At 53.5% G+C, this 19,509-nt stretch overlaps 1 protein-coding gene across 1 annotated transcript in view; it reads right to left on the bottom strand.

The window, feature by feature from the left end:
* The window catches only part of DCHS1 (dachsous cadherin-related 1), an 87,837-nt gene that overhangs the window by 36,118 nt on the left and 32,210 nt on the right, over positions 1-19,509 (bottom strand). The window contains exons 7-11 of the mRNA XM_034780105.1: positions 16,101-16,984; positions 15,210-15,449; positions 12,388-12,513; positions 11,785-11,994; positions 7,695-8,558 (exon numbers count right to left, since the gene is read on the bottom strand). Of these exons, the coding sequence (XP_034635996.1) occupies positions 7,695-8,558; positions 11,785-11,994; positions 12,388-12,513; positions 15,210-15,449; positions 16,101-16,984 (2,324 nt within the window). The remainder of the gene's footprint in view (positions 1-7,694; positions 8,559-11,784; positions 11,995-12,387; positions 12,514-15,209; positions 15,450-16,100; positions 16,985-19,509) is intronic.

Genomic DNA, 19,509 nt, shown 5'->3' with positions numbered 1-19,509 from the left:
TATGCATGTATCATGTCTGTATCTGAAGTTAGGAATACTGACTATGTATCAAAAGTGTTTGCACCTGAGGAACACCCACCAGACAAAATGCAATCAGTCTGGCTGGTTAGTCAATAAACCATTAGGGAGAACAATAGGTCTTTGAAGATGCTAATCTCCCACCTTCCTGAGAAGCTTCCTGGGATACTGCTTTGACACTGCAAGGTCATGTGATCATGTCACTTGATACTTGACACCATCTTGGACTGCTGGTATTTTTCCATTAGTAGGGGGTGGGGATCAAACTGTGAAACAAAGGATCCCACCATATATAAACTTATTTAAGGCTGGGGAGTGAGTTAATCAGGGGTCGGTTCTTCACTGAATCCCTGCCCAAGATGATTGCTAAAACACCTAAGACTGAACTGGGGAGGAACTGGACCCAGGCTAGAAGGTGTCTGGCCTGTAAAAGGAATATCTGGAATTCTAGGCCGCAAGCAAATGAAGTTTGTCTTCAAGCACCTCTGCAACCTGCTTAAAACAACATTTAGGGTGAGAAATTACTACTTGTAGCCAGTTTCTTTTGTGTATTAAGCTTAGTTTGTGTGTTTGCTTTATTTGCTCAGTAATCTACTTTGATCTGTTTGGTATCTCTTATAATCACTTAAAATCTATCCTTTCTAGTTAATAAACTTGTTTTGTTTTCTATAACCCAGTTTGTGCGATTCATAACTTTTGGGGGAAGCTGTGCATCTCTTCCTCCACACTGAGGGAGGGAGCGAATTTCATGAGCTTGCGCTGTACAGTTCTCTGTGCGGCACAAGACAATGCAATTTTGGGTTCACACTCCAGAGGGGGTGTGCACTTGCATGCTGGGCAGTTCCCGAGCTGAGTCTTCCCACACACAGCTGATCTCAGTGTCTGTCTTTCTGCAGCTGGGTGGCTCCCTACCTGTGTGTGTGCTGGAGGAGGCTTGAGGGCCTGGCACTGCAGGGCAGGGTGAGGGAGCCCAGGCTGGTGGTATGGGCGGGTTCAGTGGGACCCCAGTACATCAGATGGCATCCCGGAGTTTGGGGGGGGGGTAACCCATCACAAACCCCCTCTGATCCTACTGTTGTCCCAGTTATGTCCCTAGAGCTCCACTGAACTGCCTAGGACATTTGTGCTCCAACAACCCAAATCCGCCCCTAGCATCCCTGCACAGATAGGAATGGAGGCCTGGCCTGGTTCATGGGACTTGCCCAAGATCACGTGGGAATCCTATGACCAAGCAGGGAACTGAAACCAGGTCTCCCAAGTCTAAGGCTAGTGTGATAACCTGTGTCCCTGCCCCCAGCCCCACACTGTTCCCAGTTATCCCAATGCCCCTGTCCCTGTCCCCAGCATCTCACTGTTTCCAGCTACCCCAGTACCCTGTGACCCTGCACCAGCCCACCTTGTTCCCAGTTACCCCAGTGCCCCATGTTCCCATCCCCAGAAGCCCCCTGTGCCCCACTTCTAGAACCCTGCTGTTCCCAGTTGCCCCATGTGCTCCTAGCACCCCGCAGTTCCTCAATACTGATGCCCTTTAGTGTGCCAGACCCCTCTCCCAAGGGGTCTCACTCTTCCTCCAGGGGTTAGCCATGCAGTCTTGCAACCTCCTTAGACTGGACTTCTGAGGCTGCAGCGCTCCTATTTCACAGCATGAGCTCTGTTCAGCACGTCTCACTGAGACAGACTCCTGCTAGAGACTTGTCCACTCTGCAGGGATTAATGCACCTCACCAAACACTCACATGGACACTCAGACAGTGTTGTCACAGCAGTTGGGTTTATTAGTCAGTGGCACACAGCACAGGAAGCCCTTCTAAGTCCAGAGAAATGAAGATTAAAGCACAGACCATCCTGGTCAGCCCAGCACCCAGCCAAGCTGTAGTGAACCCCTTTGTTCAAGCTGTGTGTGTCTTTCCATCTGACCTCCTTCGTCAGGCTCCAGGTGAGAGACTCTTAAGTTCAATTGACACCTGAGGCTCACAGGAAAAGGTTGTGGGTGTAAAAGACTCAGGGTGTGACATATATGGTTGCCACCACCCTGCTGGGAGAATCTCTCCACTAATGGGATAAGGTGCAGGTGTTGCTATACTGGATGATTTGTACAAACTTGTTGGGTTGGAACAATTCTGTGAGATCTGTCCCCATGAGCTGAAAATGTGGGTAGTGGACAGGACGCCTAAGGATCTGTGCAGGGCAGGCTGGTTGGCAGATGAATTTGTTGACAGAAGGCCCGGATATGAAAAGAGACTCAAAGGGATTGGCCCAGGTCTGGGACCCAAAGAGGGGGTCACACAGGGGTGCTCCAGAAGTGGGACAGGAGTAAATCTAAACTGTGGTGATGGCTGATGTGGTAGCCCTCTCCATGTGAGCTCAGGCCCTGAAATGTAATGTTTGTTGGAAAACAGAGCATAGGTGGGCAAAACTGCCAAGGGTTAATGAAATAGTAGCCAAACGGAGCCCTCGAAGGGCTAACTTGGGGCAAGCCCAGCTGGAAGGAAGGCCAGATACTCAGGCTGGCGGGGATGATGGTGTACTTGTGGCTCAGGGGGAGGAGGTCTCCAGGTCAGCCCATCTATGGGGTGTGATGTTCAAGCTTCTGCTGTCAACACACATGCCCAAATGTATCTAACTCACAGGGCAGGCAGCCATCACCATATCATCCCTAGAGAGGTGGATGGGAGGAGGGCCCAGGGCTACCAGGACACGGGTGCTGAGGTGACTCTGGCATGGCCTGATGTGGTGGCCCTGGATCAGTTTGTTCCCAATGAATAGCTGGCGATGTGGAGGGGTGTTCAGACACAGTGAGGTGCTGTAGTGAAAATGGGGATGCCAAGGAAGGGCACAAAGAGGCTGGGGCCCATGATCATCTACCAGTGGAGGTGCTGATGGGAAATGATCTGGATGACTGGTTGGATGGTGCAGAGAGCTCCCTGGTTCTTTCCAGAGCCAGAGAGCACCACCCCGACCCAGGGTCCTGGACTACCAAGCATGGAGCTAATGAGCCTCCACCTTGGGGGAATACCCTCCCTGGGATGGGGCTGAGCCCGAGACTTTGTCCCAAAGTGGGGAACATAGAACCATGGGATTAGAAGGGACCACAAGGGTCATCTAGGGTCATCACTGTCAAGGAGGTTAGACTAGAAACCAAGGCACAGCTAAAGGTTGCTGTGACTCCAGCCCCTACCAGCAAAGAGGGGCAGGTCACTCACTACCCCAGGAGCTGAATTTCAGACTGAACTGCAGAGGGATCCCTCCTTGGAGAAGCTGAGGGCCATGGCTGACCACAGCAGTGTAAAACCCCTTAAGGAGAACGGCAGGGACAGATTCCTGTGGGCGAAAGGATTCCTGTGTCACTGGGAAAATTGAACCTTGGGGGGATCAAGAGGCAGCTGGTGATTCCCCAGAGGTACCACTGCAAACTATTGTACCTGGCCCACAATATCCTCTCAGGACATCAGGGGACACAGCACACCTGGCAAAGGCTACTGCAGAACTTTTACTGGCCCGGAGTCTTTGACACAGTCAAATAGTACTGCAGGTCCTGCGACCCCTGCCAGAGGGTGGGGCTAAGCATAAAGCAGTGCTGAGACCATTGCCCAGCATAAGGGAACCTTTTCAGAAGGTGGCCATGGACATAGTGGGGCCCCTCAGCAAGGCAACCTGGCAGGGAAGAAATAAATCCTGGTGGTGGTAGATTGTGCTACCCGCTACCCAGAGGTGGTGGCTCTGTCCTTCATTGAGGCAGACGCGCTGCTGACCATCTTCAGCAGAGTGCGGTTCACCCGGGAGGTCTTTACAGACCAGGGGTCCAATTTCATGTCAGCTGGGCTCCAGTGCTTGTGGGAAAACTAGGGGTCCAGCACACCTGGGCCTCTGCACATCACTCTCAGTCCAACAGGCTGGTGGTGATGTTTAATAGGATCCTGAAGACAATGCTGAGGACTTTTATGGACCGGCATCTGCAGGACTGGGATAAGTGCCTGCTGTTTGCTTATAGGGAAGTGCCCCAGAAATCTAAAGGGGTCTCCCTTTTTGAATTGCTGTGTGGGCGGAGAGTGAGGGGACCGCTGGACATGATGAGGGACGAGTGGGAGGGGAAGGCCTCCCTCAAAGGGGAACTGGTGGTGGACTATGTGCTGTCCTTTCGAGAAAGGCTCACTGATCTTATGGGTTTTGCCACAGAGAATCTAGCCAGGACCCAAGGAAAACAGAAGATCTGGTATGACCACTTAGCACATGCCCACTTGTAGAGCACAGGAGACAAGGTGATGGTTCTCATCCTAATGCAGAAGAATAAACTCGAAGCTGCCTGGTATGGGCCTTTTAAGGTTGTCAAAGAGGTGAACGACTTGGTGGAACCGTCCAGCCGGGCTCTCAGTCACTGAGTGTACCATGTCAACATGATGGAGCCATACTTTGACAGGGAGAAGTTGCTGCTGGCTGAGAATGGGCAATGGGACGAGCAGGGGGAGGATCCCCAGGTGGATCTTATGCCTGAGACAGGAGCTGGCCCTCTGCTGGAATCATTTCCTGTCTCTGAGCAGCTAACCCCTGCCCAGCAGGCAGAGACCCGAGAGGTGCTATATTCTTACCAGCAGCTGTTCTCCAACCGGCCTGGGCTCACTAACCTTGCTGGAGACAGGAGCCAACTCTCCCATCAAGTGTTCCCCATACAGAGTCACTGGGAAAACAGCCCAGGACCTGTAGAGAGAGGCTTTAGGGGTGACCCAGCCATCCAACAGCCCCTGGGCCTCACCCACAGTGTTGGTGCTCAAGAAGGATGAGTTGAGCCAATTCTGTGTGGACTATCGGAAGTTCAATGCGGTCACTGTGTCCGATGCCTACCTCATGCCCAGACCTAACGAGATTCTAGACAAGTTCGGGGGGGAGGGGGGGGCTATTACCTTACCATCATGGACCTTACCAAAGGCTAAGTTAAATTGGCCCCACATGCCAGGCTGAAATCTGCCTTCCCCACCTTTCTGTGCCTGGTGGATCAGTTACTGAGGGGACTGGAGGACTTTGCCCTGGCGTACATTGACAGGGAATGGCCACCTATGGCCAGAGCCTGCCAAGGTGGAGGCGATCAGAGACTGGCCCAAACCCCAAACCAAGAAAGAGGCCCAGTCCTTTATTGGGATGGCGGGGTGCTACTAGAGGTTTGAACCCCACTTTTGCTCCTTAGCTGTTTCCATCCCTGAACTGTACAAGAAGGGTAAGCCAGACAAGGTGGTCTGGACCAAGCAGTGCCAGACGACTCTCTGGGCACTGAATGAGGCCCTAAGCTGACAGCTGCTTTTGGTAAACCCAGACTTTGACAAGCCCTTCCTGGTGTTCACAGATGCCTCTGCCCCAGGACTGAGTGTGGTGCTGATAGAAGCCGATGCTAAGCAGGAGAGACATCCCATCGTGTACCTGCTCCTTAGGGAGAAGAACTATGCTACAATAGAGAAAGAAGGCCTGGCCATTGTGTGGGCTCTTAAGAAGCCACCTTTTCAGGTGGCGCTTTACTGTGTATACTGACCACTCCTCTCTGACGTGGCTGCATGAAATGAGTTTAATGCCAAACTTCTAAGCTGGAGTTTGACCCTCCAAGATTATGACATGGAAGTGATTCATGTTGTGGAAGCAGAGAAAGAACTGACAGGAAGGGGATGCAATGCATGACAGTTCGTTAGCAAGAGTTATGCTAACTGTAACCCTAATAACGCGAGATTTGTAGAAGTGAGGAATGTGTGAGGCGAGTGGGAAAGAACTGTGTGAGAAGTTGTTGCGACCTTGTGTAGATAATGTGTAGATAATATGGAATGTAGACTAAGAGTCTAGATTAGTGAGCAAAACAAGATATCAGAATGACCTTTGTATAAACAAAATGCAGCTGTTGCTCATTATTGTCTGTAACAAAAGGTATAAATGCTTGCTGTAATTGTTTACCTGTTGAGAGACCTGTTTGGCGCTCTCTCTCTATGCAATTGATAGAGAGAAAATAAAGTATCTGATTTGCTGTACCCAAACAAAAAGTAAGAACTCTGTTATTCTCCGACAATGTTAATAGGAGTGAAAATGGTATAGCTGATGCCTTGTCACAAAACAGGGTACCTGAACTTCCCCAGGTCACTTGTTAAAGTGATCCTGCTCAGTGCAGGCTCGAATGGGGAAGGAATGTGACAGTGGCAATTTTTGGTAATATTTTTATGAGTTCTATGTGTGCCTCAGTTTCTCCTATATGCTGCATTGTTACCCAGTGGGGTGGAAAAGGACTGTTTGCTTCCCGGACAGGCTAAGAGATGTAGGTGTGGGCGTCACCTGCCAGTCTGGGCCTTGACCATAGGCGCTGACTTCTGCTCCCATCGGTGGGTGCTCGACCCCCCCCTCTGCCCCCACCCCCATTCCACCCCTGCCCCACCCCCATTCCAATCCCTTCCCCAAAGTCCCTGCCCCAACTCCGCCCCCTCCCTGCCTCTATTCCAACTCCTTCCCCAAATCCCCGCCTCGGCCCCACCTCTTCCTCGCCTCCTCCACATAGTGCGCCATGTTCCCGCTCCTCCCCCTCTCTCTCAACATGCCACCAAATAGCTATTTGGTGGCTGCAAGACATGAAGCGCTGGGAGGTAGGCAGAGGAGCGGGGACGTGGCAGACTCAGGGGAGGAAGTAGGGTGCGGGGGGGGGGGAGCTTAGCTGCCTGTGGGTGCAGAGCACCCACTAATTTTTCCCCATGGGTGCTCCAGCCCTGGAGCATCCATGGAGTCGGCGCCTATGACCTTGACCCCCATATCAGTGGAAGAGTTAAGATAATGGAAAACCCAATCACCAGGACATGGACAACTAGAAACCAATGACCCAGAGGGAGATGGATTTCTCCACCTCCCAACAGGGAAGCTGAGTAACATTCCTGGACTCAAGAACAAAGGACAAGAAGGTGTGAGCTGGGGGGAGAAGATTTGGCATCTGGAAGCAGTTGGGGCTCTCACCTGGAGTCTGAACATGAAGTCAGATGGAGAGACACACAAAGCTTGAACAATGGGGCTCACTCCAGCGTGGCTGGGCTCTGGGCTGACCAGGATGGCCTGTACTAATGTCAGGGCTTCCTGTGCTGTGTGCCACTGACTAATAAACGCGACTGTTTTGACAATGCTGTGTGTGTGTCATGGCAAATGCTGGGTGAGGTGCACTGACCCCTACAGAGTGGACATACTGTACCCGGAGTCTGTCTCACTTGGACTCGCTGCACAGAGCTCACAGTGTGAAGAGGAGTGCTGAAGGCTCAGAGCTCCAGTCTGAAGCGGTGGTGAGGCCGCGTGGCACACCCTGCAGGAAGAGTGAGACCCCTTGGAGGTCTGGCACATTCCTCCTAGAGATGGTTCCAAAGCTGGGGGCGTAGCACTGATCCTGGGAATCCATGGCACCCCATGCCACACCCCCAGCACCCTACTGTTTTCTGTTTCCCTCAGTCTCCCTGTCCCAGCACCCTGCTGTTACCAGTTACTTCCACTGCCCCACTCCAGGATTCTGCTGCTCCCCAATGTCCCTGGTGCCCCAGTTCCCCTGGCACCCAGCTCCAATCCCCAATGCACGGCCGTTCCCTATTACCCCTGGCACCCAGTTCCTATCCCTTGATCCTGGCCATTCCCTGCCCAGCCCCGCACTGTTCACCCTGTGCCCTGTCTGACTGGTGGCAGTACCTGTGGCGGCATTCTCAGGTATGGCCACGTCTTTGGTGCTGCGGGGGAAGCGCACGCCCCGGTAGCTCTCTTCCTGCAGGTAGATCACCACCACACCAGTGGAGGAGAGGGCTGGTTGGCCCAAGTCGGTGGCCAGGATGAAGAGGGTGCGCTGCCGCTGGCTGAGAGAGCCTAGGGGCTGCAGCAACTGGATGGTGCCAGTGTAGGAATTGATGGCGAAGCTGGGATTGGGTGTGGCAAACCGATACAGGATGGAGGCGTTGGCACCTGCATCTTTGTCCTCAGCCCGCATAGTGGCCACCACCTGCTTAGGTGGCGTGTGGCGGGAGAGATTGACAGAGAGCGGGCTGTGCAGGAAGGCAGGCGCATGGTCGTTGACGTCTCGCACGGTGACTGTGACACGCACAACTGCACTCTTGGGCTCCCAGGGTGCCGAGTCCACGGCTTTGGCCAGGAAGCTGTAAGTGGGGCGGCGCTCACGGTCCAGGGCCTGGGCACTGGTAATGTGCCCGCTCTGTGGTTCCACCTGGAACATGCCCAGTGACTCATTGCCCAGGTAGTAGGAGACCTGCCCGTTGGTGCCCTCATCTGGGTCCAGTGCCACCAGCTGCAGGACCAGTGCCCCGACGGCCAGGTCCTCAGGCACCTCCACAGTGTAGGCTGCCTGTGCAAACCGCGGTGCATTGTCATTGAGGTCCAGCACCCGCACACTCAGAGACATGGTGGCACTGCGCTGGGGTGTGCCATGGTCTCGTGCCACCACAGTCAGCTGGTAAGAGGCCACCAGCTCTCGGTCCAGGCTGCGCGAGGTGGAGAACACACCAGAAGCAGGGTCCAGGCTGAAATCCTGGGCAGGGTCTCCACCTGGGAGAGAAGAGATGAGAATGAGAGAACCTCCCTGATATGGCCTGGGGGTGGGGGAGCGATGGGAGCAAGGGACCCTCCCGATATGGCTCAGAGGGGGTGTGGGAGCAAGGGACACTTCCCGATACTGCCCAGTGGGAGGGGGATGGGAATGATGGACCTTCCCTGATATGGCCCCCTGTAGTTCTGCAGACAGACCCCTGCAGGCAGGGAGCCATGGGGCAAACAGGACGGGGTCTCTCCCCTCTGAATCGCACAGCAAATGGCCCACAACTGGCACCACCTCAGTGGCAAACACTCCCCCAGTGCAGAGCAGAAGTGGCAAACTCCAACAGGGTACACAGTCTAGCCCCATCCCAGCACACCCCATGACCACTCCTCTCAGCTGGCCCCCAGGAGCCCCAAGAACGAAGCACCGGAACCAGCCGCAGCTCGAGGGCTCTGACCTGGCCCAGATGGCTGGTGCTGCAGAGACCTCACCACAGAGCTGTGTGCAAACCTGAGCCTGACCCCCCAATACAGACTCAGCAGGCACAGATAGGAGGGGACGGGGAGGCTCCAGGAGGAGCAACTGCAGCCAGTGTTCACAGCCCTGGAGGCACACTCTACTGAGGACCTTGGAGGGGCAGCAGTCAAGAGCCATGCCTGGCCTGGCACAGAACCAAGCCGGTGTGGATTAAGGGCTGCAGCACATATGGCAGACGGGGGATTCATAGATTCTAGGACTGGAAGGGACCTCGAGAGGTCATTGAGTCCAGTCCCCTGCCCTCATGGCAGGACCAAATACCGTCTAGACCATGCCTGATAGACATTTATCTAACCTACTCTTAAATATCTTCAGAGATGGAGATTCCACAACCTCCCTAGGCAATTTATTCCAGTGTTTAACCACCCTGACAGTTAGGAACTTTTTCCTAATGTCCAACCTAAACCTCCCTTGCTGCAGTTTAAGCCCATTGCTTCTTGTTCTATCCTTAGAGGCTAAGGTGAACAAGTTTTCTCCCTCCTCCTTATGACACCCTTTTAGATACCTGAAAACTGCTATCATGTCCCCTCGCAGTCTTCTCTTTTGCAAACGAAACAAGCCCAATTCTTTCAGCCTTCCTTCATAGGTCATGTTCTCAAGACCTTTAATCATTCTTGTTGCTCTTCTCTGGACCCTCTCCAATTTCTCCACATCTTTCTTGAAATGCGGTGCCCAGAATTGGACACAATACTCCAGTTGAGGCCTAACCAGCGCAGAGTAGAGCGGAAGAATGACTTCTCATGTCTTGCTCACAACACACTTGTTAATGCATCCCAGAATCATGTTTGCTTTTTTTGCAACAGCATCACACTGTTGATTCATATTTAGCTTGGGGTCCATTATAACCCCTAGATCCCTTTCTGCCATACTCCTTCCTAGACAGTCTCTTCCCATTCTGTATGTGTGAAACTGATTATTCCTTCTTAAGTGGAGCACTTTGCATTTGTCTTTGTTAAACTTCATCCTGTTTATCTCAGACCATTTCTCCAATTTGTCCAGATCATTTTGAATGATGACCCTATTCTCCAAAGCAGTTGCAATCCCTCCCAGTTTGGTATCATCTGCAAACTTAATAAGCGTACTTTCTATGCCAATATCTAAGCCATTGATGAAGACATTGAACAGAGAAGGTCCCAAAACAGACCCCTGCAGAACTCCACTTGTTATACCTTTCCAGCAGGATTGGGAACCATTAATAACCACTCTCTGAGTACGGTTATCCAGCCACTTATGCCCCCATCTTATAGTAGCCCCACCTAAGTTGTATTTGCCTCGTTTATCGATAAGAATATCATGTGAGACCGTATCAAATGCCTTTCTAAAGTCTAGGTATACCACATCCACCACTTCTCCCTTATCCACAAGACTCGTTGTCCTATCAAAGAAAGCTATCAGATTGGTTTGACATGATTTTTCTTTGCAAATCCATGCTGGATATTCCCTATCACCTTACCACCTTCCAAATGTTTGCAGATGATTTCCTTAATTACTTGCTCCATTATCTTCCCTGGCACAGAAGTTAAACTAACTGGTCTGTAGTTTCCTGGGCTGTTTTTATTTCCCTTTTTATAGATGGGCCCTATATTTGCCCTTTTCCAGTCTTCTGGAATCTCTCCCGTCTCCCAGGATTTTCCAAAGATAATAGCTAGAGGCTCAGATACCTCCTCTATTAGCTCCTTGAGTATTCTAGGATGCATTTCATCAGGCCCTGGTGACTTGCAGGCATCTAACTTTTCTAAGTGATTTTTAACTTGTTCTTTTTTTATTTTATCTTCTAAACCTACCCCCTTCCCATTAGCATTCACTATGTTAGGCATTCCTTCAGACTTCTCGGTGAAGACCGAAACAAAGAAGTCATTAAGCATCTCTGCCATTTCCAAGTTTCCTGTTACTGTTTCTCCCTCCTCACTGAGCAGTGAGCCTACCCTGTCCTTGGTCTTCCTCTTGCTTCTAATGTATTGATAAAAAGTCGTCTTGTTTCCCTTTATTCCTGTAGCAAGTTTGAGCTTATTTTTTGCCTTTGCCTTTCTAATCTTGCCCCTGCATTCCTGTGTTGTTTGCCTATATTCATCCTTTGTAATCTGTCCTAGTTTCCATTTTTTATATGACTCCTTTTTATGTTTTAGATCATGCAAGATCTCATGGTTAAGCCAAGGTGGTCTTTTGCCACATTTTCTATCTTTCCTAACCAGCGGAATAGCTTGCTTTTGGGCCCTTAATAGCGTCCCTTTGAAAAACTGCCAACTCTCCTCAGTTGTTTTTCCCCTCAGTCTTGATTCCCATGGGACCTTACCTATCAGCTCTCTGAGCTTACCAAAATCCACCTTCCTGAAATCCATTGTCTCTATTTTGCTGTACTCCCTTCTACCCTTCCTTAGAATTGCAAACTCTATGATTTCATGATCACTTTCACCCAAGCTGCCTTCTACTTTCAAATTCTCAATGAGTTCCTCCCTATTTGTTAAAATCAAATCTAGAACAGCTTCCCCCCTAGTAGCTTTTTCAACCTTCTGAAATAAAAAGTTGTCTCCAATGCAGTCCAGGAATTTGTTGGATAGTCTGTGCCCCGCTGTGTTATTTTCCCAACATATATCTGGATAGTGCTCATGCCAATGATCTCAGAGAAGGACCCCCATGTAGGAAGGGAGTCGGAAGGGGGTGAACCAGCACAGCGTGAGCCATGTGCCCCGTGGCCCTCACCCATCACATGGTACTCCAGGCGCCCGTTCTCGCCCGCATCCAAGTCTGTGGCCCGCAGGGTGTAGAGCGCCACGCGGCTCTGGTTCTCGGGCACCTCCAAGGAGCAGGACTCGCTCTCGAAGCGCGGAGCATGGTCGTTTTCATCTCCCACTAAGATCCGCACTGTCACTTTGGCCAGGTTGGGGGGCAGGCCACCGTCCTGGGCATAGACTGTGGGAAGAGAGAGGGGGGTCCTGGAGACCCTAGGTGCCACCCAGGGGGACCACACCCACCGCCTGCAAGGAGCAGCTCCACCATGGCCCGTCTCCCCTAGCCCGCACCCTGTGCCCAATCTAGGTGCCCTCCACTCTCCTGTCCCCCTCCCTTCCTGCCTCACCCACCCAACACTCCTACACCAAAACTTGAACATTCCCCACTCCCTTTCTCTGCCCCACACAATATGCCTCCTTCCTCCAAGAAACATGCTGATTTCCATGCCAGCTGGGAGCCCAGCTGGGCCCCCTCCCATCCCCGCTCCTTAGTCCCTGCTTCCCTCACTGCCACTCTCTGCTTCCCATATAGCACCTTCCCCCCGCCGTGCCCAACCCCCAGGTCTGGCCATACCTGTTAGCACGTGCTGCTCCCGCCTCTCCCGGTCCAGGGAGTGCATGGTGGTGACAAGCCCAGTCTGTGGGTGGATGGAGAAGGGACCCCCAGAGAGGCCCCCATATGACACATGCCCATTGGCCCCTGCAAGGAGAAACCTCTGGTCTGAAGGGGTAGGTGCAGACAGCTCCTGCAATGGTCCCAGGACCAGGCCCTCTTTCCACTCCCCCTGCCCCAGGCCTCTGCACTCACTGCACCTCCTCCCACCTGCCCCAGGCCATGCTCCCTTCCCTTTCCCCACCAGGGAGCAGTGTGGGGGTTGGGTGCGGAAAGACCCCTAAAGGCAGGAGGGAAGGGGCAGAAGTGGAGATGGAAATATGGCAGGCGACCAGCTGGGCTTAACAGTGAAATCCTTGCTGATCTTAAACACAAAAAAGAAGCTTACAGAAAGTGGAAGATTGGACAAATGACCAGGGAGGAATATAAAAATATTGCTCAGGCATGCAGGAGTGAAATCAGGCCAAATCACACTTGGAGTTGCAGCTAGCAAGAGATGTTCAGAGTAACAAGAAGGGTTTCTTCAGGTATGTTAGCAACAAGAAGAAAGTCAAGGAAAGTGTGGGCCCCTTACTGAATGAGGGAGGCAACCTAGTGACAGAGGATGTGGAAAAAGCTAATGTGCTCAATGACTTTTTTGCCTCTGTCTTCATGAACAAGGTCAGCTCCCAGACTGCTGCACTGGGCAGCACAGCATGAGGAGGAGGTGACCAGCCCTCTGTGGAGAAAGAAGTGGTTCGGGATTATTTAGAAAAGCTGGACGAGAACAAGTCCATGGGGCCGGATGCGCTGCATCCGAGGGTGCTAGAGGAGTTGGTGGATGTGATCGCAGAGCCATTGGCCATTATCTTTGAAAACTCATGGCGATTGGGGGAGGTCCTGGATGACTGGAAAAAGGCTAACGTAGTGCCCATCTTTAAAAAAGGGAAGGAGGAGGATCTGGGCAACTACAGGCCAGTCAGCCTCACCTCAGTCCCTGGAAAAATCATGGAGCAGGTCCTCAAGGAATCAATTCTGAAGCACTTAGAGGACAGGAAAGTGATCAGGAACAGTCAGCATGGAGTCACCAAGGGTAAGTCATGCCTGACTAACCTAATTACCTTCTGTGAGGAGATAACTGGCTCTGTGGATGAGGGGAAAGCAGTGGAGGTGTTATTCCTTGACTTTAGCAAAACTTTTGATACGGTCTCCCCAGGGGCGGCTCCAGGCACCAGCGCACCAAGCGCGTGCCTGCGGCGGCAAGCCGCAGGGGGCGCCCTGCTGATCCCTGCGAGGGCAGCAGTCAGGCAGCCTTTGGTGGCTTGCCTGCAGGAGGTCCGCTGGTCCCGCGGATTCGGTGGCAATTCAGCTGCGGGTACACCAAAGCCGCGGGACTGGCGGACCTCCCGCAGGCATGCCGCCAAAGCCGCGGGACCAGGGACCTCCCGCAGGCATGCCGCCAAAGGCAGCCTGCCTGCCGTGCTTGGGGCGGCAAAAAAGCTAGAGCCAACCCTGGGTCTCCCACAGTATTCTTGCCAGCAAGTTAAAGAAGTATGGGCTGGATGAATGTACTATAAGGTGGATAGAAAGCTGGCTAGATCGTTGGGCTCAAAAGGTAGTGATCAATGGCTTCATGTCTAGTTGGCAGCCGGTATCAAGCAGAGTGCCCCAGGGGTCGGTCCTGGGGCTGGTTTTGTTCAATATCTTCATCAATGATCTGGAGGATGGCGTGGACTGAACTCCCAGCAAGTTTGCAGATGACACTAAACTGGGAGGAGTGGTAGATACGCTGAAGGGTAGGAACAGTATACAGAGGGACCTAGACAAATTCGAGGATTGGGCCAAAAGATCATTCCCCTCTATTCGACATTGGTGAGGCCTTATCTGGAGTACTGTGTCCAGTTTTGGGCTCCACACTACAAGAAGGATGTGGAAAAATTGGAAAGAGTCCAGCGGAGGCAACAAAAATGATTAGGGGGCTGGAGCACATGACTTATGAGGAGAGGCTGAGGGAACTGGTACTGTTTAGTCTGCAGAAGAGAAGAATGAGGGGGGATTTGATAGCTGCTTTCAACTATCTGAAAGGGGGTTCCAAAGAGGATGGATCTAGACTGTTCTCAGTGGTACCAGATGACAGAACAAGGAGTAATGGTCTCAAGTTGCAGTAGGGGAGGTCTAGGTTGGATATTAGGAAAAACTTTTTCACTAGGAGGGTGGTGAAGCACTGGGATGGGTTCCCTAGGGAGGTGGTGGAATCTCCTTCCTTAGAGGTTTTTAAAGTCAGGCTTGACAAAGCCCTGGCTGGAATGATTTAGTTGGGGTTAGTCCTGCTTTGAGCAGGGGGTTGGACTAGATGACTTCCTGAGGTCCCTTCCAACCCTGATATTCTATGATTCTATGTCAGGAAGGCTGAGGAAAGGAGACAGCTGTGGCCAGGCTAAGGGGGACCTGGGCAGGCTGGGGGTGAAGTGGAGGAGAGGGTGGGGAGGCTGCCTGGTGACAGTCCCTCAGGCCAAGGCCACACTATGGGGGCAAAGGCGATTGTGACATGGATTGGTGTGAGTCTAGTGTGACAGGACTCCATTCTCAGATGCCCCTCAATGCTCAGGGACTGGCTCCCTGATCTCCCCCAGGAAAGGTGCCTGAACCTGGGACTCCCTGAATACTGCCCTGGCAGATGAGGAGCAGGAGAAGGCCTGTGGTGATCACGTCCTCTTCAGCCCCTGGGCCAATGCCTTTGGCACAGCATTGACCCAGCCAACCCCCCTCTCCAGGGCCACCTGTTCCAGCCCCCAGGCTCTCACCCAGGTCGCAGTCTGTGGCCAGCAGCTGCAGCACGGGGCTGCCCGCTGGCAGATTCTCCATGACACTGGCCTCATACTCAGCCCTCTCGAAGGCAGGTGCCTCATCATTAACGTCCAGCACCAGCACTGTCAGCAGCTGCGTGGACGAGCGGCGCGGGAAGCCATGGTCCATGGCCACCACTGTCAGGTTGTGCTGGGACGCCTCCTCCCGGTTCAGAGCACGCACAATGGAGAGGGCACCTGGAGAGACACCAGAACAGGCTAAGCCTGGGACAGAGGAGTCACAGGGGGCTGAGCCAGGGTCACTGAGGTCAGGCTCCACGCTTGGTGGCCCACAGCACTACAAACGCCACACCTTGGGCTGCGGAGTCACACCCAGCTCTCCCAGCACCTGCTGTCGCCGGGCACCTCCTCCCTCCCGGGCCCAGTGGGAATCTCTTACCCACTATGGGCTGGGTCAGGAATCTTCTGTCACCACTGCCCCCATCCTCCCACTCGGTCCCCATGCCTCCCCGATTCTCCTTATCCCTTGTGTCTACCTGTCTTCCCCTCCCCCACATCCGTCACCTCTTCCCCTTCGCCCTTTGTGTCTCCCGTGTCCCTTCCCCTCCCCCACATCCGTCACCTCTTCCCCTTCCCCCTTGTGTCTCCCTTGTCCCTTCCGCTCCCCCACATCCGTCACCTCTTCCCCTTCGCCCCTTGTGTCTCCCGTGTCCCTTCCCTCCTCCACATCCATCACCTCATCCCCTTTGCCCCTTGTGTCTCCCATGTCCCTTCCCCTCCCCTACATCTGTCACCTCTTCCCCTTCACCCCTTGAGTCTCCCGTGTCCCTTCCCCTCCCCTCCCGCACAGCACCAGCATCTCCCTGCGGCCCCACTGGCCCCTCTTACCTGTGCTGGGGTTCAGGTGAAACCGGCCCTCGGCGTTGCCTGCCTGCAGCGTGTAGCTCACCCGCCCATTCTCGCCCAGGTCCCCATCCCGTGCCACCAAATGCAGCACCATGAAACCAGTGGGCTGGTCCTCCATGACGCTAACGGTGGCTGGTGAGAGGAAGATGGGCGCGTTGTCATTCTCATCTGTCACAAAGACACGGGCAGTGACAGCAGCGGAGCGGCGCTGGCTGATGTTGCGGGCCTGGTCTGTGGCCTCCACCACCAGCAGGAAGGAGGGGGCAGCCTCGCGGTCCAGCCCCCGCTGGAGGGTCAGCAGCCCAGAGTGGGCATCCAGCTGGAAGTGGGAGCCGGGGGGCTCCTGGCGCAGCAGCCTGTAGCACACCTGGCTGTTGGGACCAGCACCGTCTCCATCTTGGGCCTGGAAGGTGAAGATGGAGGTGCCAGCCTGGGTGTTCTCGGGCACCACAATAGTGATGGGGTCCTCTGGGAAGGCAGGCGCCTGGTCGTTACAGTCCTGCACCTGGATCTGCACCAGCACCAGCCGGCTGGCAGGGTAGCCGCGCTGTGTGTCCTCGGTGCTGACATGCAGCGTGTGCTGTGCCCCCACCTCGTAGTCCAGCTCCCGCGCTGCGTAGATCTCCCCCGTCATGCTGTCCACCACAAAGGTGCCGTCTCCACCGCCCCCCAGCAGGGTGTAAGTCAGATGCCCCTGTGCAGAGGGCTCAGGCGGCGCCACCGAGCCAATCACTGAGCCGGGTCTGACCCCTTCTACTGGGTGCAGTGTAATCACTGTGGCGTCTGGCTGTGGCAGCACCCGGGAGGATGGCAGCACCTGCAGGTGGAGAGAGAGGGGAAAGGAGAGTGAGAGTCTGAAGTGGGACCTGCGGGATTGGAAGAGGTGAGGTGGGAGGGGAAGTGTGGGGCAGTAGTGGGGATGTGAGGCGGGAGAGGGGAGCTGTGGGGCAGTAGTGGGGATGTGGGGTGGGAGGGGGGGATGTGGGGCAGTAGTGGGGATGTGGAGCGGGAGGGGAGACCTGTGAGGCAGTTGTGGGGATGTGAGGCGGGAGGGGAGACCTGTGGGGCAGTAGTGGCGATGTGTTGCCTCACTCCTTTACTGGGTCCCAGAGCCATTGACACCTATAGCCCACTGAACAGAACTGAGACTGGGAACTATGAACAGTTCAAAAGAGTCTTATTGCTTAGGTTTGAGCTAACAGTGAAGGCAGAAGTAATCAATTATTTTTGTCCAGGTCAAAGATTTCGCAGTCTGTTCAAAAGTGCCTGGCAGGCCAGATTTGGCCCGTGGTCTGCCTATTGCCTACCGGGCCTAAGGCATATAGCAGGGCCAGCTTTAGGGTGATTCACCCAATTCCCCTGAATCAGGCCCCACACCCCTAAGAGGGCCCTACGCCCCTAAGAGAGCCCTGCAACGTCCCTAAGGACCCTCCGCCAACGTGCCACCGAAGGCACTGGCAGCCAATTGAGTTGCCGCCGAAGTCCCGCCACTGTCTTCGGCAGCAGCTCTTTCGAATTGGGCCCCGCAGTGTCTAAAGCCCGCCCTGCATATAGTTACCAAAAGAAAATAAATTATAAGCATGCAGTCTAAACTCTCAACCCTATCAGACTGGGCAACATCTAGATCAGGCCTGCACAACATGCGTCCCGGGGGCCGCATGCGGCCCGTGTGGGCTCACTGTGCGGCCCCGCGTAGGGTGAGTAGGTGGGCTCACTGTGCGGCCTGCGGGGGGTGAGTAGGCAAGCGGCGGGTGAGGGAGGGGGGCCAAGGAGGCGAATGGGCAGTGGCGGGGGGTGAGTAGGCGAGCCGAGGGGGTGGGGACTGAGGAGGCGAGCGGGCAGGCAGTGGCGGGGGTGCAGGTGAGCTGGTGGTGCGGGAGGGGGGTTGAGGAGGCAGGAAAGTGACTTGATGGCTGACCTGGTCTACTGATCTGGTCTGGTTCCCATCCCCTCTCCAAGGGTTGCAGCTGTCTGTAGGTGCTGCCTTCCATGCCTACCTCATTCATTCAACAGGGCAATTGATTACAAAGTGGGGGGAAGATCTTATTCTACTTCTAGCAAAAAGAAATTTTTCTTTTACCTTAATTATACTACCTTAGGAGCCCACTATAACATATTACAAAGGTTCAATACTGCTGTTTTTTAAATTAATGGAGATATCCTATCTCCTAGAACTGGAAGGGACCTTGAAAGGTCATTGAGTCCAGCCCCCTGTCTTCACTAGCAAGACCAAGGACTGACTTTTGTCCCAGATCCCTAAGTGGCCCCCTCAAGGATTGAGCTCACAACCCTGGGTTTAGCAGGTCAATGCTCAAACCACTGAGCTATCCCTCCCCCCTTTCCCCAGGGGTGCTGGGGAAGGAGGGTTTGTTTCCGTGGGGCGGGCGGCGCTGAGGGGGGAACTTTCGGGGGGGCTGGGCAGCGCTGGGGGTTGTTTCCATGGGGCGGGCGGCACTGTGGGGGGTGTTGTGTTTCGGGGGGGGGGCTGGGGAGCGGTGTGGGGGGGTTTCGGCAAGGCCGGGGTGGGGGTTCGGCCCTCAGCTGTTTTCTTTGGAGTAATATGGCCCTCGCCGCTTTACGAGTTGTGCAGGCCTGATCTAGATTAAGCAGTTTTTCTCACCCCACTGGATATTGCAGTCCTTAATATACTATTTGTCCCTTAAACCTGGGCCGGTCTCCTCTGTTGGAATCTGCAGTCTTCTGAGTGTCTTTGTTGCTTGCAGCATAGGTGGGGGCAGGAAAAAGGTGAAGCACTGGCCCCCTGTGGTCTGGTTTACACCTTTAGTCTATGTGCTTGGAGAACACAAGTCCGGGCATGTCTGGTGGGCGTTGCTGAGTCCCCAGGCAAGGTTGAGCAGCTCCCCTGGTGCGGCCTTATGCAGGTGAGTCATTGAATTGTAGCTCCCTTGATGGACAATGGCTGTTGATGGTTGTTTGACACCCACCCGGGTGTTGGTTACTTTTCCTTGGCATTGTCTCTGGAGAGCTAGCATTTGGGCACTTCCTAAACCCACAGCATATTTTAGTGACAACTATACAACACAATTCTCATAACTTCATATGCATTAATGATATACATATTTAGATAGAACAAAAAAAAAACGAGGAGTCCTTGTGGCACCTTAGAGACGAACAAATTTATTTGGGCATAAGCTTTCGTGGGCTAGAACCCACTTCATCAGATGCAGGGAGTGGAAAATACAGTAGCAGGTATATATATACATAGTACATGAAAAGATGGGAGTTTCCTTACCAAGTGGGGGGTCAGTCTAATGAGACAATTCAATTAACAGTAGAATACTAAGGGAGGAAAAATCACTTTTGTAATGGTAATGAGAGTGGTCCATTTCAAACAGTTGACAAGAAGGTGTGAGTAACAGTAGGGGGAAAT

The sequence above is a fragment of the Trachemys scripta genome, chromosome 1 (assembly GCF_013100865.1).
Source record: "Trachemys scripta elegans isolate TJP31775 chromosome 1, CAS_Tse_1.0, whole genome shotgun sequence".
NCBI classification, from domain to species: domain Eukaryota; kingdom Metazoa; phylum Chordata; order Testudines; family Emydidae; genus Trachemys; species Trachemys scripta.
The sequence above is the reverse complement of the archived record's forward strand: the minus strand, read 5'-3'. Positions and strand labels throughout refer to the sequence as shown.